Raw genomic sequence first — 16,790 nt, forward strand, 5'->3', positions numbered from 1 at the left:
GACTTGAGCAGAGACTGAAAAATGCATTACTGTTCTACGGGATCAGCGTGAGAAACTCAAAGAAGTGCAAAACCAAAAGAAAATAGCTTGCTTTTAGTTGGAGAGGAATAACCAGGTCTGTTCTATCCTCAGGTGACAATATGTACAGTTGTGAAAAATGCAAAAAGTAAGTGTCATTGGCAGTGCTTTTAATTGCATGCTTTGTATTTTAAATGATATTTTTCTTGGTTATTTGAATTGGACATGTGAGATTTGTCCTAGTAAAAATGAAGAAACCTATTCTGTAAAACAAATTCAAGGTTAAAAATTTAACAAATTTAATAGGCTTAGCTAATATGTGATAGTGTATTTTGAGATAAGGTAAGTATGTCATTTTGCAAAAAAGCATTTTCCATATATATTACAGACATATACTAGGATATATAACATGCATTTTTATTACCTAGGTTAATTCTGCCATCATAAATAATGCAGTATTCTCTTCTGGTTTCTCACCATAACAGGCTAGATTTAAGAAGTGAAAGTGATTATAAACTGCATAGTTTCAAGTCTATGTAAAATTCAGAAAGGTTATACTGTCTGTAATGTTACCTGCTATATGAGGGCCAAATAAAAAAGACAGATAAGAAAAGTATGGATTTGAGGAGGGAGGAAAGCTCAAGAGGGAAGGGATGTATTTAAATCATGACTCATTCAAGTTGTATGGCAGAAACCAGGACAACATTAAAAAATAAGTAAAATATGAACAATAAAAAGCATCATACTATTTAAAAAACAAAAAGAATGATTTTGTTTCTTTATACTAGCTACCTTTTTCTATCTTGTGATAAATTTAGGCTTTTAAGTCTTCTTGGTGATGAGTTAGAAAAGAAAAATGAATTGAAAGCAAATACGTTTGAAGTAGAATGAACTAGAAAGTTTTTCTGAATCTCTGTAATAGAAAAATAAAGATCTCCTAATAAGATACAAAATCTTCATAATGCAAACTTCTGGCTTTTGTCAAAAATCCAGAGAAATGTTGATCTACAGCTATTTGTCTTCATGACAAAAAGGTAAAGTGTACTGTTTGGTCAGTAAGGAAGAAAAGCTGCCTGTACTTTCTAGAAAAAAGTACACTTCTAGTGAATTGGAAAGTATTTATTATCAGTTTGTCCTGGAAGCCACAGTTGATAGCTGAAGACAGAGTTGGCCCAGAGGGGGAATCTTTCTTGGGAAAACAGTGCCAGCTAAAAAAAAAAGGTAATAGTGAAGGTGAAAAAGAACTTGCATCCACCCCAGAATCCAGAATCCAAAGTAGAGATCTGTCAGTGAAAGTGAAGTCGCTCTGTCGTGTCCGACTCTTTGCGACCCCGTGGACTGTAGCCCACCAGGCTCCTCAGTCCATGGGATTCTCCACGCAAGAATACTGGAGTGGGTTGCCATTTCCTTCTCCAGGGGATCTTCCTGACCAAGGGATCAAACGTGGGTCTCCCACATTTCAGGCAGACGCTTTAACCTCTGAGCCACCAGGGAAGCCCTGAGATCTGTCAAGTATATGTTAATATTGATTATTGGGAATTCTCTGGCACTCTAGTAGTTAGGACTCTGTGCTTTCACTGCCAAGGGCCCATGTTTGATCCCTGATTGGGAAACTATGGCCAAAAAAAAATTTGATTATTAATAATAACCATTCTTTATCTCGTTATTAATTTCCACATTTAGGGGTAAAGATTGTAGGGACTTCCCTGGTGATCAAGTGGCTGAGACTCCATGTTCCCAATGGAGGGGGCCTATTAATAAAAGATTCCACATGCTGCAACCAAAACCTGGTGTAACCAAGTAAATAGATACATTTTTATAAAAAAAGAAAAAGAATAAAGGCTATATAATATATTGACCTGACTAACCAGTTCTATAAAACTAGGATTTTATTTTACCTAGTTTCAGTTGATACATGAATGTTCTAAAGGCATAGCCAGACCACAGAAAGTAGATTTTTCATCAAAGAACTACATAACTCTGAAGTTTTATCTTAATTTAAATAATTTTTTACAGAAAGTGATTCCAGTGTTTTATTAGTATGTTTTTAATTGGTAGCATATAATTCAGTAGTAAGCGTTTTTAGTTTGATACCTTTGTCTCCGCATTTTCTAAAAGATTTGCTGTATGTTTGAAAATACTAAAGGTTTTGTAGATTTGTATGGGAAACAGTTTTATTAAAATTGATTTTCCCTTTTTACCCTTAGGTTGAGAAATGGAGTAAAGTTTTGTAAAGTACAAAAGTTTCCTGAGGTATGGGCTTTATGACAATTCATTTTATTTTATGTGGTAGGTAAAGCTTTAATGTAACACAGTGCAGTGAATTGTTTAGCATTTGTTGAAGAGTGAAGTGGTCAGTCGCTATGTGTACCCATTATGATTATCCATTTTTAAAATACTGGATTGCATATCAAGTAAGTGCCCCTAGCAGTAAATAAAACTATGTTAAACACAGTTTAATCAGACATTGTAGGTTCTTGCAGGTATAAAGTGTAAAATTGGAAAAACCAGTAGCTATGGACTTAGGAAGTACCACATTTCAGAATTTCCACATTTTAACATCTCTGGAATCAGGTTATCAGAATTGGATGATTATGTTTAATTTTGACAATAAGTGTATTTAATAGACTCCTTTGTCTAGAACAAGAAATTTTGAAATAATCCTACCTTTCCCTTTTAAAAAGATTTTGTGCATCCATCTTAAAAGATTCAGACATGAACTGATGTTTTCCACCAAAATCAGTACCCATGTTTCATTTCCACTGGAAGGCCTGGATCTTCAACCATTTCTTGCTAAAGATAGTCCGGTGCAAATTGTTACCTATGATCTTCTGTCAGTCATTTGTCACCATGGAACTGCAAGTAGTAAGTATCCAAGTTTGACATATGATTTTACATTAAAAAAAGAAACATCTGCATTGATCTCTTAAACAAGGCCTGATTGAACAAAAAAAAGGGTAAAAGTAGATTTTTATTAATTATTTTATTTTGGTTTTTAAAAACGTCAGAAATTTTAGGAATTTGAATAATTTTACTCTCATGTTTAAAATAGTAAAAATACATTTTGTGTTAAGATAAATAGTAAAGATTTTAACATGATTATTTTTACACTGGTTTTTTTAAGATTGCATTCTTTGTTACGATTTTCATTTCCTCCAGTAATGGTGGTAAGGGTACCTACTGGGAAAAATAGGGTAGTTCTTGCTATATCTCTGCTAGGTAGGAACTGAGGCTACAAAACTAGTTTTATCTTCCATTCTTGTGTTAATTTTGTATCACTGAAATAATTTAAATTTTCTCTGCCTAAATTCAGGTGGACACTATATTGCCTACTGCCGAAACAATTTAAATAATCTCTGGTATGAATTTGATGACCAGAGTGTCACTGAAGTTTCAGAGTCTACTGTACAAAATGCAGAAGCTTATGTTCTCTTCTACAGGTGAGGTAATAACTCATGAGTAGGCTGTTTTGACAAAGATGACAAAGCGTCTCATGTTAAGGTCAATAGTGACTTCTAAGACTTTCAAAGTGGATTGCTGAGTAAAGATTAGAAATTATTTTACTCTCATTATGTGAGTAAAAGTGAAAGTTTGTGTGTAGAATGATCTTTTGTTAAGAAAATGTTAAATCATTTAGTTGAGGGGCAAAGGGCTATATTTTGTTTTAGAAACATTTGTTTTACTTTTAAAAATTAGGCACTGATAGTAGGAACTAAATACCAAATTTTCTCCTAACATAGCCAATAAAGGAGGTATTAATATAAAATACTTTCTAGTGTCCTCTAAAAGATTGTACAAGCTACTGTCTTGTTAGCAATCATTTGAATGTCTGTTTTCTAACAGTAGTTATGTGGATACATTAGTTATCACCTAGATATGACCCCTAGGGTTATAATGCAGTGGGGGAAGCAGGGAGCAAAGTACAATATATTTCTTATGAATAATTTTCAAGACCTAATAAGATTCACAGCACAGTCCACCTTCCATGTTGCATGGGTTTTGCATCTGAGGATTCAACCAACGGCAGATAAGAAATATTGGGGAGGGAAAGATTCCAGAAAGTTCCAAAAAGCAAAACTTGAAATTGCTCACCAGTAACTATCTAGCTACCAATTTATGCCCTATATACTAATGTTTGCGTAGCATTTACATTGTATTAGGTATTGTTTAATCTAGAAGTAATTTAATATATATGAGAGGATATGCACAGGTTAGATGCAAATGCTATACCATTTTATATAAGGCTTTGGTATCTGCAGGGTTCCTGGAACCAGTCCCCCATGGACATGGAGGGATAACTCTATCAGTGTGTATGCAAAGTCTAATAAGGAAGTGGAAAAATCCACTTTACTAGTCTAATGGAGTAAAATGCTTATTGAATATAATGAATTACTGTCCTTAATAGGAAGAGCAGTGAAGAAGCACAAAAAGAGAGGCGAAGAATATCAAATTTGTTGAACATAATGGAACCAAGTCTCCTTCAGTTTTATATTTCTCGACAGTGGCTAAATAAATTTAAGACCTTTGCTGAACCTGGCCCTATTTCAAATAATGATTTTCTCTGTATTCATGGAGGTAAGAAACTCTAATGAAAAGTAGTAGTAGGAATTTTCTATTAAATAATTTACAAATAAGACGAGAGCCAAGGATTTTCCTCTTCCATTTATTTTCCATTTCCCATCTGCATTCCAACTTAAATGTGTTTAATTTACTATGGTCTCAGAAATTAGTTTTTTTCTTATAAGTATGGGTAATCTATAGTCTCTTCATAGAATAGATAATAATATTTATTGGGTACCATTTCCAAATGCTGTGCTAGAGTCTAAAAATACCAGAAACACTGTTTCTGTTCTCAAAGCTCCAGTTTCATAGTGAAGACAGATGCATAAACACCCGATTAAGGTACAGGGAGCACTTCCATTGCTCATCATTGTTCTCAGCTGACAGACATCCAGCTCCAACTGCATCCATGGCTCTTATCCCTTTTGTCTAAATGAATAGCTGGCTCTTTTCCTAACCAAAAAAATGTACTTGAAATTTAACAACAACAAAAAAAACCTCATGCAGTTATTTGCTAAATATAACTTCTCCCTTTGTGACTGACTGTGTTACTGCTTGTTCCCATGACAAATAATACCTTAGTGTGACACTTTTAATTAAATTTCATGGTCGAAGACTTGTTATTCTCATTTATTATTTTTGCAGCGAAACCTCAAGAAATAGTAGAAATGTCCTGTATTGGATTTAGAAATCTAAACTTTGAAAATATTTCTGTATGTGAATTTTTCTCTTATTACTTTCTCCCACTTGAGCTATTAACTTAAATCTCTTCCTGTTCAGAATCTCCCTATAATCCTTTTATGGCATTTATCTGTGCCTGCCTTTTGGTTATTCATGTAAATTCTAAATGTCTTCTTCTGGCTTATTAGCTCCATGAAGAAAAGATTGTCTCTGATTTAACTCTGGTTTGCTCCAATACATAGTCATGGCTTAGTAAAGATTTATGTAAGTTAAATACCTGAACATCTTGGTTAACTTACTCTATATTTCAAGAGAAAATATCTCTTCAGGAACGTATGTTTATACTTAATTTTCTACCTCTTGGGGAGAGTTTTTAAGAATAATAATTGAAAAAATGCTAAGAATTAATCAGTTAAAATTAACAAAAGGAACGAGACAGATTCATTTTAAACTTTTCTAGGTGTTCCTCCACGAAAAGCTGGTTATATTGAAGACCTGGTTTTGATGCTGCCTCAGAACATTTGGGATAACCTATATAGCAGGTTTGTTTTTTTTAATCAGTATGATATTGTGAAAATCAGTTTATGAAATTTGTTAAAGAGAGATTGGTTATTTTGTATGTGCTCTTTGTGCTGTATGTTGCTTATGTAGAATATTCCCTTTTTCCTTCATTTATTCACACTGAAGCATGACTGGAGAGACTTTTGTAGCTAGAGTGGCCCTGATCTAGATAATTAATTCTAATTTTTCTGTTCTGATAGTCTATCTATAAAGGCTGTTCTGATAGTCTATCTATAAAGGTATGCTGTGATATTTAACTCTCTAAAGTTTTAAATTTTATTTAAAAATATTTCACACAATCCCCTAATATATTTCTTAAATATTGAAAATAATTCATTTCATGAATTCTTACTTGAGTGGACAGGGGAAGTCTCCTTCTGATTAAAACTTGATTAAAACTGTGGCTGTGTATAACCTAAGATTTATAAACATATAAACATGCTAATTTTTGACAGCTACTTCTTTTATTGTGTGTTATTGTTGCCACAAACATTTTGTAACAAAAGTAGCTGTAAGGGAAAGTTCAAATATGATAAAGCAGACAAATCAATAAACTGATATAATCATTGACCCTGAAAAGCATAAAATCAAGTCCTCACAATAATTTAGTTTTTACATTTTATGAAAACTTGGATACATTTCCTAGATCAGCTTTCTTCCAGATTATCATAATTATTAATATTCTTCATGCCTTAGGTATGGAGGAGGACCAGCCGTCAACCATCTGTACATTTGTCACACTTGCCAGATTGAAGCGGAGAAAATTGAAAAAAGAAGAAAAACTGAATTGGAAATTTTTATTCGGGTAAAAAAATGATACTTTTCAAATTAGAAAAATGATCTAGAATAAAGAAAAAGAAGTGACCCTTAGAAAAACTCTGTAAGTGAAATGATTGGATGAAAGAGTTGTAATAGATTTTAAGTGTTATGGGCACATAACAGTGAGAGACCCCAGTAAAGTGACTGTAGTTCTAGTGAGTTAAGTTCTTCCTTTGTGGATTTTTGTTTTCATGGATTGGTAATAAATTTTGGTTTATGTATTGCCACTGGCAAGAAATCTTACTGAAATAGTCAATTATAGATTTTGATAAGCTAGTGATTTTTTCAGAAGGCATCTACTCAGATTGCATTCTCTATTTTCACCCCTTTGTAAAGTAAATATTGTTTGGGGAAGCTTTCTATACTTATACCTAGTTCCCATAAAGTGAATATATTACAAGATGTTTCTTGATTACAGGCCATAGAGAGTCTGATCACAGAATCAATAGGAAGAGCTGAATAACCAGGTTTTGTGGAGAGAAAGAACACACTTCCATTTGTCTAGGTAGATGAAGTAAGTTTCTTCAAAGTGGTACTGTCAGTAAAATGGCTCCAACTACTTGTTTACTCGAATTCCTAGCAGAGAATCCTACTAGAGTTTGGGTCACTTGAGAGGCATATTCATTGTATTCCTGTTCACATTATATTTGTGGAGGGATAATTCTGTAAGGGCAAATTGAGATTCTTTTAGTAAAAGATGGGGAGAAGTTATTGAGTAGACACTATAGATGAATAGTACATTTCATGTTGTGGACACACACTTCTCTTCACACATACCTGTTTCTTTTCATAGATTTAGAGGTGTTTTTTTGTGTGTGTCCTTGCCTAAATAAAGACATTTTTACATACACAGGAGAATATTACAGGTGTGGATTGATTTATTGTTCTTGAGCCTCATTTGCTTCCTAATTATAAAGAGGCATATTTTAGTTGAATATTAAAAATAGGTCATTCCATGAATACTTAGATAGCTAATGACTGTATCCATTAGGGTTTGATCAATAGAAGCCATTCTAAGTATTTTAAGTAGAATAGGAATACAAGCAATGCAAGACTTAAGTAACTATTAAAAGAACTGGTCAGTGAAGATCAGGAAGACCATAGCTGACTTTCAGGAAATATGGAAGGTGGGTAGGCTGCCATACTAGAGATAGGAGCAGAGACAGTGGCTCACAGTGGGGTTTCAGAGCCCAGACAAGGTAAAGAAAGCTTTTTGTAGTAGTGTGGGCCTGGTCAAGGGTGTTGGAGCACAGGCAACATGGAAATGGTTTTCCATGTTGGCTGGAGATGGATATGTGAAGAGGCATAGCATAGTGGTGGTGGTAGATTTGAGGGACTGATTCCTTGTGTGGGATTGATTCCATATGTAGGATTGATCAGTGAATACAGGTATCATGAGAGCCAGATTTCTTATTGTCAGATAAAGGAGTTACAAATATTGAAAGAGAGAAAACTAAAACGGACTCTTTGTTATTGGATTAAAATTGTAGATATCTTTGTGAACTCACTGTCATAGACATGTGCATATGTGTGTGCGTGCTCCGTCATGTCGAACTCTTTGGGAACTTCTGGACTGTAGCTTGCCAGGTTCCTCTGTCCATGGGATTATCCTGGCAAGAATGCTGAAGTGGGTTGCCATTTCCTCCTCCAGGGAATCTTCCCAACCCAGGGAACGAACCCAAGTCTCTTGCGTCTCCTGCATTGCCAGGTGGATTCTTTACCACTGAGCCACCTGGGAAGGCCATACACATACATATGGAGTTATGAATGTGTGTATGTGTACATGTGTATAGAAATGAATGATGTACCTAAATTAATTTCCTAACTCTTGTCTCCGAAAAGGCCTGGATAACTCCAGTAGGATTGAGCATACCCAGCTTTTTTCAGATCTTGGCTTCTAAACATCTTTCTGTAGTCAAAGTGACCAGCCCTCCTTGGAGAAATGACTGCTTTCAGGGCTGAGGCAGGGGAATTGCAAGATGAGCTTGGAATTCCATACTGTTCCAAAAAGTTAAGAAGTCTTTGAAGAATGATGGGGAAATGTCAGAAGTACACAAAAGCCAGCTTGAAGGGACTTTTCCTTGCTGAATTTTGGATAATTTGTACTTCAAAATAGATTATGATAGTATTCAGTTCAGTTCACTTGCTCAGTCGTGTCTGACTCTCTGTGACCACATGGACTGCAGCATGCCAGGCCTCCCTGTCCATCACCAATTCATCTTCTTTAGGATGGACTGGTTAGATCTCCTTGCAGTCCAAGGGACTCTCAAGAGTCTTCTTCAACACCACAGTTCGAAAGCATCAATTCTTCTGCACTCAGCTTTCTTTACTGTCCAACTCTCACATCCATACATGATTACTGGAAAAACCATAGCCTTGACTAGATGGACCTTTGCTGGCAAATAATAGTATTATATAAAGGACAGAAATGGTGGGGACCTAACAGAAGCAGAAGATATTAAAAAGAGGTGGCAAGAATACACAGAAGAACTGTGCAAAAAAGAGCTTCACGACCCAGATAATCACGATGGTGTGCTCACTCACCTAGAGCCAGACATCCTGGAATGTGAAGTCAAGTGGGCCTTAGAAAGCATCACTACGAACAAAGCTAGTGGAGGTGATGGAATTCCAGTTGAGCTATTTCAAATCCTGGAAGATGATGCTGTGAAAGTGCTGCACTCCATATGCCAGCAAATTTGGAAAACTCAGCAGTGGCCACAGGACTGGAAAAGGTTAGTTTTCATTCCAATCCCAAAGAAAGGCAATGCCAAAGAATGCTCAAACTGCTGCACAATTGCACTCATCTCACACGGTAGTAAAGTAATGCTCAAAATTCTTCAAGCCAGGCTTCAACAGTACTTGAACCATAAACTTCCAGATGTTCAAGCTGGATTTAGAAAAGGCAGAGGAACCAGAGATCAAATTGCCAACATCTGCTGGATCATGGAAAAAGCAAGAGAGTTCCAGAAAAGCATCTATTTCTGCTTTATTGACTAGGCCAAAGCCTTTGACTGTGTGGATCACAATAAACTGTGGAAAATTCTGAAAGAGATGGGAATACCAGACCACCTGACCTGCCTCTTGAGAAACCTATATGCAGGTCAGGAAGCAACAGTTAGAACTGGACATGGAACAACAGACTGGTTCCAAATAGGAAAAGGAGTACGTCAAGGCTGTATATTGTCACCCTGCTTATTTAACTTCTTTGCAGAGTACATCATGAGTACACTGGGCTGGGAGAAGCACAAGCTGAAATCAAGATTTCTGGGAGAAATATCAATAACTTCTGATATGCAGATGATACCACCCTTATGGGAGAAAGTGAAGAGGAACTCAAAAGCCTCTTGATGAAAGTGAAAGAGGAGAGTGAAAAAGTTGACTTAAAGCTCAGCCAACATTCAGAAAACTAAGATCATGGCATCTGGTCCCATCACTTCATGGTAAATAGATGGGGAAACAGTGGAAACAGTGTCAGACTTTTTTGGTGGGGGGGCTCCAAAAATCACTGCAGATGGTGACTGCAGTCATGAAATTAAAAGACACTTACTCCTTGGAAGGAAAGTTATGGCCAACCTAGATAGCATATTCAAAAGCAGAGACATTACTTTGCCAACAAAGGTCTGTCTAATCAAGGCTATGGTTTTTCCAGTGGTCATGTATGGATGTGAGAGTTGGACTGTGAAGAAAACTGAGCACCGAAGAATTGATGCTTTTGAACTGTGGTGTTGGAGAAGACTCTTGAGAGTCCCTTGGACTGCAAGGAGATCCAACCAGTCCATTCCAAAGGAGATCAGTCTTGGGTGTTCATTGGAAGGACTGATGCTAAAGCTGAAACTCCAGTACTTTGGCCACCTCATGTGAAGAGTTGACTCATTGGAAAAGACTCTGATGCTGGGAGGGATTGGGGGCAGGAGGGGAAAGGGACGACAGAGGATGAGATGGCTGGATGGCGTCACCGACTCGATGGACTGAATTTGAATGAACTCCGGGAGTTGGTGATGGACAGGGAGGCCTGGCGTGCTGCAATTCATGGGGTTGCAAAGATTCGGACACGACTGAGCAACTGAACTGAACTGAAAGGAAATGGGAAGTTATATGCAGCAGGTGATTCTTGGGATTTTCTCTTTTGGGGGGTGTTTTTTTGGTCATGCAGCAAGTGGGATCCTAGTTCCTGGACCAGGGATCAAACCTACGCCCCCTGAAATGGAAGTGCAGGGTCTCAATCACTGGACTGCCAGTAATCACCCAATAGGTGATTCTTCACTGGATTCTTTGACTATAAACAATATTGTTGCATCATTTAGAAAAATGATGGAGTCTGAGGATTAGATGCTAGTATTATATCAGTATTTCTAGGTTTTTATCATTTGTGTCAAATGTTTAAGAAAACCCTTTGTACAGCGTTTTGCAGACTTTAATGATCATTTCTCTGGTGTTTTGTGAAAGTTGCTCAGTCTTGACCGACTGTTTGTGACCCCATGGACTATACAGTTTGGGATATATACTGCATCATATAGGACAGTACCAGGCCCACAGTGTTTTGTCACCTAGACACAAAAACAGTATTCAGTAGGCCAGCGACTTTTAGGTGATGGTCGGTAGTAAAGAATCTGCCTGCCAATGCAGGTGACGCAGGTTCAATCCCTGGGTCGAGAAGATCCCCTGAAGAAGGAAATGACAACCCACTCCTGTGTTCTTCCTTGGATAATTCCATGGACAGAGGAGCCTAGTGGGCTACAGTCCATGGGGTTGCAAAAGAGTTGGAAATGACTTAGCTACTAAAGAACAATAACATATGGTAAAGTTAGTGAATCTTATGGATGTGAGCCCACTTCTTCATTTATTTTATGTAAAGTTAGTTACACTGTCAGAGTAATGTGGGATGGTATATCATCTCAGTTAATGGGACAATCAGTAAGACCAGCAATGCTGATACTAGAAGAAACGTACATTAGGAAGGTAGACCCAAATCCAGTCCTGCTGCTGCTAGTCACTTCAGTCATGTCCAACTCTGTGTGACCCTGTAGACGGCAGGCTACTAGGCTCCTCTATCCCTGGGATTGTTCAGGCAAGAACACTAGAATGGGTTGCCATTTCCTTCTCCAGTGCATGAAAGTGAAAAGTGAAAGTGAAGTCGCTCGGTCTTGTCCAACTCTTTGCGACCCCATGGACTGCAGCCCACCAGGCTCCTCCGTCCATGGGATTTTCCAGGCAAGAGTACTGGAGTATGTTACCACTGCCTTCTCCAAATCCAGTTCTAGGCATTTGTAAATCCAGTTCTAGGCATTTGTAAATCACTTATCATCAAGGGACTTATATCCAGGTTATGTAAAGAATTCATACAACTCAAGAAGACAGATATTCCAGTTTGAAAATAAGCAAAATATTTTAATATACATTATCCTTAATATATGAGTGTTAACTAAGCATATGAATAAGTACACATTCTCATTAGTCATTAGTAAAATGCAAATTATAGCTACATTACACACTTTTTAGAATGACTGAAACAGGAGGACAATATCAAGTTCTGACAAAAATGTAGAAAACTAGAATTCTCATAAACACTGTTGGTGGGCATGTAGTGTGCCCAACAAAGAGTGCCACCAACTCTTTGTCATGCCAAATGACAACCAGCTTGAAAGTTTTTTAGAGGTTAAACAACCACTCAGCACAGGACTCAGCCTGACATGCTACATTCCATGGGGTCACAAAGAGTCGGACACAACTTAGCGACTGAACAGCAGCAGCAACACGTGACTCAGCAGTCTCATTCTTAGGTATTTACACCAGAGAAATGGGGCTTCCCTTGTGGCTCAGCTGGTAAGGAATCTGCAATGTGGGAGACCTGGGTTTGATCCCTGGGTTGGGAAGATCCACTGGAGAGGGGAAAGGCTACCCACTCCAGTATTCTGGCCTGGAGAATTCCCTGGAATGTATAGTCCATGGGGTTGCAAAGAGTTGGATAAGACTGAGCAACTTTCACACAACACCAGAGAAATGATCATTAAAGTCTGCAAAACCGTGTACACAGATGCTCATAGCAGAATTGGTCGTAGTTGTCCCAAACTGGAAATAATTGATATACCCATCTGGTGCCAAATAGATAAACAAGATGTGGTATATCCTTACAATGGAGTACAACTAAGCATAAAAAAGGTAGAGCTACTGATGCATGCATATGATGAATCTTAGAAACATTATGCCAAGTGAAAGAAGATAAGATAAAAAATGACTATGTGATGTCTCATTCCATTTATATGAAACTTCTTTTTATAAAAAGGTAGAGTAGATCAGTGGTTTCCTGGGGCTGAGCGGAAGTGATTGATTGCAAATGGGTGCAGGGGAACTTTCTGGGGTGTCAGAAATGTTTTAATGGATTGCAGTAGTGGTTGCAGAACTATAAACAACTGAAAACCATTGAACTTTATGTTAATAGTAGGTGGATTATTCTTTAATAAAACTTTTTTATTTTTTAAAGCTGTTTTTTAAAATGCAAGTCTGTAATTATTCCATAACTCTAGGGTTTTGTCTTAAAACTCAATAGATGGATTGATTGAATGTTTATCAGGTGTTAACATGTCCTATTAAGATAACTTAGCATCAACGTACATCACGTTCTTTGTGTATCAGGAATTAGCCTCATCAGATAATGAAGTAGAATGGTTGTATTCTGCTACAAAACACAAAAGTTTTGTAGTACAAAAGTTCTAGACTTTAAGTGACTGATTTTTTTTTTCCTCTGTAGCTCAACAGAGCATTCCAAGAGGAAGACTCTCCAGCTACTTTTTATTGCATCAGTATGCAATGGTTTAGAGAATGGGAAAGTTTTGTGAAGGGTAAAGATGGAGGTAAGTGTTTAACAGAAAGACAAAATTCTTTGCAAATTTTTTACTTGACAAATGTTTTTTGAATATATGTATTTGGAATTAAACTACTGAACAAGAGATCAGGGATCATACAGTCTAGTTTATATTTTGGTTATTTTTAATTTTTTAAAAACTTTCACAAATTATAGCATATTCATGGAAAGTATAAGGGAACTAAATAAAAATTAGTCTACAATCTTAACATTAAAAACATTTTTTTAATCCTTCCAACAATAAGATTGGTTAAACTATGGTGCATCTGTTACAATGGGATACTATATGAACTTTAAAAATTATTTGTATAACAGTGTTTAATAATTAAAAAATAAGATGTTCTTGATATATGAAAAAGGCTATAATATAGTATGCATAGTTGGAACCTTTAAAAAGGCAAACATGTACAAAGGCAAAAAGACCAGAAAGATGCGAAAATAATTTGCCTGTCTTTCTGTAGTGGAATCACAGTATTTTTTTCTCTCTTGTGCCTTTTTTTCTTTTAAAAGTATTTTGATGATGAAGGTGCACTATACTTTTGTATTCAAGGGGAAAACAAAGTTTTTTCCCGTTAAAAAAGGATTCGTTTTGAGAATTCCCTGACAGCCAGTGGTTAGGATACTGTGTTTTCACTACCAAGGATCCAGGTCCAATCCCTGGTCAGGGAACTAAGATCCTGCACACCTTCAGGCACAGCCAAAAAATATATATATATATGCATTTTCGCATTTCATTGTATAATATTTTTAATTTAATGACAGTCTGAAACTGAGAGTTGCATTCTTTTTAAATTACAAAGGAATTGTTCTTTTGTGGCATTAAAAGTGCATTTTAATCTGTAATCCCCAAATGGATAGTTAAGAAATTATTTTTATTACATTTTGGATGGTAGTGAGAAAACTTCACTTGTCTGCTTTCCTGGTTCTGTTTTGGAGAACTAAGACCCAAAAAGAAAGAAGCTTGGAATAAGACAGTTAAGAACTGACTAGAATAATCTGACTGAAAAATAATCTGATTAAACAGTTACATCCTTCATCAATTCATGTTCAGAAATATGTAGTTGTTTGGTGCATTTATACATTTTGATTATTCGTTTTGCCTTTTAACTTAGATCCTCCAGGTCCTATTGATAACACTAAAATTGCAGTCACCAAATGTGGCAATGTGATACTCAGGCAAGGTAAGTTTGACTAATACTATTAAGCCTTCGCTTGTTAGTGATTTTTCACACTCTGTAGTTCAGGAAACTCTTAGTACTCAATGCTCTATGGTGATCTAAATTGGAAGGAAATCCAAAAAAGAGGGGCTATATGTGTACATATAGCTGATTCACTTTGCTGTACAGTAGAAACTAATACAACATTGTAAAGCAACTGTACACCAATAAAAATTAATTAAAAAAAAAGAATATGTGGGAAAAAAATCTCTAACTTTTTAAGGCAGACCATAAAGTTGCAGCCTGTAACTATATGGGCTGATGGCCTGAAGATTCATGTTCTGAAACTTCTCAGTTATTCCTAGAGTATTCATATTGGGGGTACATTATGAAAGCTTTTGCAATATGAATATGAAAGTTTGTAAATATTGTTTTTTCTCTATGTACTTGATTTTTAGGAGCAGATTCTGGTCAGATTTCTGAAGAAACATGGAATTTTCTACAGTCTATATATGGTGGAGGGCCCGAAGTTATCTTGCGGCCTCCAGTTGTTCATGTTGATCCTGATGCAGTACAAGCAGAAGAAAAAATTGAAGTAGAAACTCGGTCTTTGTAATTTTGAGGCTATATAGAGTTCTGATGAAAAATCATTTTCACTTCCCCTAGCATATTCCCATGCAAAAACATTCCTAAAAGCATGTTTATTTTCTCGATTTTTAATGTTTTAGCTTTTATTCCTTCTTACTGGGCATTATGGAAGAATGTGTTAAATGTATAATATTCTACAGGTTGGCATATTTAATGCTAGATAACTTATAAAGTCTTTCAGTGTAATATTTTTGAAAGAGAGGGGATAATTGTGATCATTTGGCAATCAGGTTATCTTTGATCTTTATACTACATGTAAATCCATAGTCCTTTGTAGCTTTGTAAATACTTTTGCTTTGAAAACTTTTTCATTACCCTAAACCACCATAACTCTGACCAATCTTTTCAGTTCTCTAAAAACCTAATTTAATTGTATAGTTTTGACATGGCTTCATATTATAAAGAACCTATTTTAAATTGAGAGTCACAGTCAGAAAGATGTTGTTAATTTCCTAAAGCTCAGGAAACTGTTAGGGTGTCACTTCTTTTGCACTGCAGCATATGAATTAGCATATTAATATTTACAAAATGTCTTTTTGAATGTAGCAATGATGTATTTAGTCTGAGTGGAATTTGTGTCAGCAGATATTAATAATTTATTGCCTCTTATACTGTAAAATGTTAAATTTCAGTTCCTATAACCCTGAATAGTGTTCATTAATAACAGTAAAAAAGAAGAAACTTAGGGTTAGTTTTAGGGCACTTTTATTTTGAGAGCATGAAGTGTAGAATGTGTTGATAAAGCTGAAGCCTCTTGCGAAATGATTTTTTAAATGAAATGCATAAAGTCTTTTTGAATAACATAGTATGCACTGCTATTTGCTTGATTATGTGATGTCAAAAGTTTAATTATATTCCAAGTACAAAAACAAATGGGATTACTTTGAGGATGTTCAATAGCATTAACAGTGGCTTTGTTTTGGTCTGGGGCAGATGCCACCAGCTAAAACAGTGTTACTAAAATCAGTTCAATAAAAAGGATTTAAAAATGTATAACTTGGATGTTGTGTTTATGTGGCAGATATTAAGGGTGAAGGGTATAAAGTCTGTTGAACTAATGTCTTATTATTTCTTAATCAGCAATATGCAAATTAAGTCATTTGGTATAGTTTTGGTATAGTTTTAAAGTTTTGGTATTTAATGAAATTAAATAATCAGTCATTAGAATCTATTTGAATTTTTTAAAATATAGATAGCTTTTATTTTTCTTCTTTCTCATGATTATGCTGTGATCCTCTTCAAGGTTTGAATATTACTGATCTGTCTTGAATCACCAGAGATTAGTATAATGCTTGCCATTTAAGAGATAATCAAAAAAGGTTTAGTGCTTTCCATTTATGATGTTTCAGGCACTCTAAGTGTATTACTTACACTTTATCCTGGTTATAACCCTGTGACTTAGGTTAGGTAGCTTGCCCAAAGTCATATGTACAGCAGAGAAGTAGCAGATATGGACTACAACTGAAGTCATTGTAACTTTATAC

The 16,790-nt window shown here is 35.9% G+C and overlaps 1 protein-coding gene across 3 annotated transcripts in view; it reads left to right on the top strand.

Annotated features, from left to right (window-relative positions):
* The window catches only part of USP33 (ubiquitin specific peptidase 33), a 59,455-nt gene extending 43,159 nt beyond the window's left edge, over nucleotides 1–16,296 (top strand). For all 3 annotated transcript variants that reach the window (XM_005896800.3, XM_070367838.1, XM_070367839.1), the window contains 10 exons: nucleotides 133–166; nucleotides 2,226–2,271; nucleotides 2,703–2,883; nucleotides 3,332–3,458; nucleotides 4,424–4,593; nucleotides 5,720–5,801; nucleotides 6,517–6,625; nucleotides 13,388–13,490; nucleotides 14,614–14,682; nucleotides 15,117–16,296. In XM_005896800.3, coding sequence (XP_005896862.2) covers nucleotides 133–166; nucleotides 2,226–2,271; nucleotides 2,703–2,883; nucleotides 3,332–3,458; nucleotides 4,424–4,593; nucleotides 5,720–5,801; nucleotides 6,517–6,625; nucleotides 13,388–13,490; nucleotides 14,614–14,682; nucleotides 15,117–15,274 — 1,079 coding nt within the window. In that variant the 3' untranslated portion in view covers nucleotides 15,275–16,296. The remainder of the gene's footprint in view (nucleotides 1–132; nucleotides 167–2,225; nucleotides 2,272–2,702; nucleotides 2,884–3,331; nucleotides 3,459–4,423; nucleotides 4,594–5,719; nucleotides 5,802–6,516; nucleotides 6,626–13,387; nucleotides 13,491–14,613; nucleotides 14,683–15,116) is intronic.
* The last annotated feature ends 494 nt before the right edge of the window (nucleotides 16,297–16,790 follow it).

The sequence above is a fragment of the Bos mutus genome, chromosome 3 (assembly GCF_027580195.1).
Source record: "Bos mutus isolate GX-2022 chromosome 3, NWIPB_WYAK_1.1, whole genome shotgun sequence".
NCBI classification, from domain to species: Eukaryota; Metazoa; Chordata; class Mammalia; order Artiodactyla; family Bovidae; genus Bos; species Bos mutus.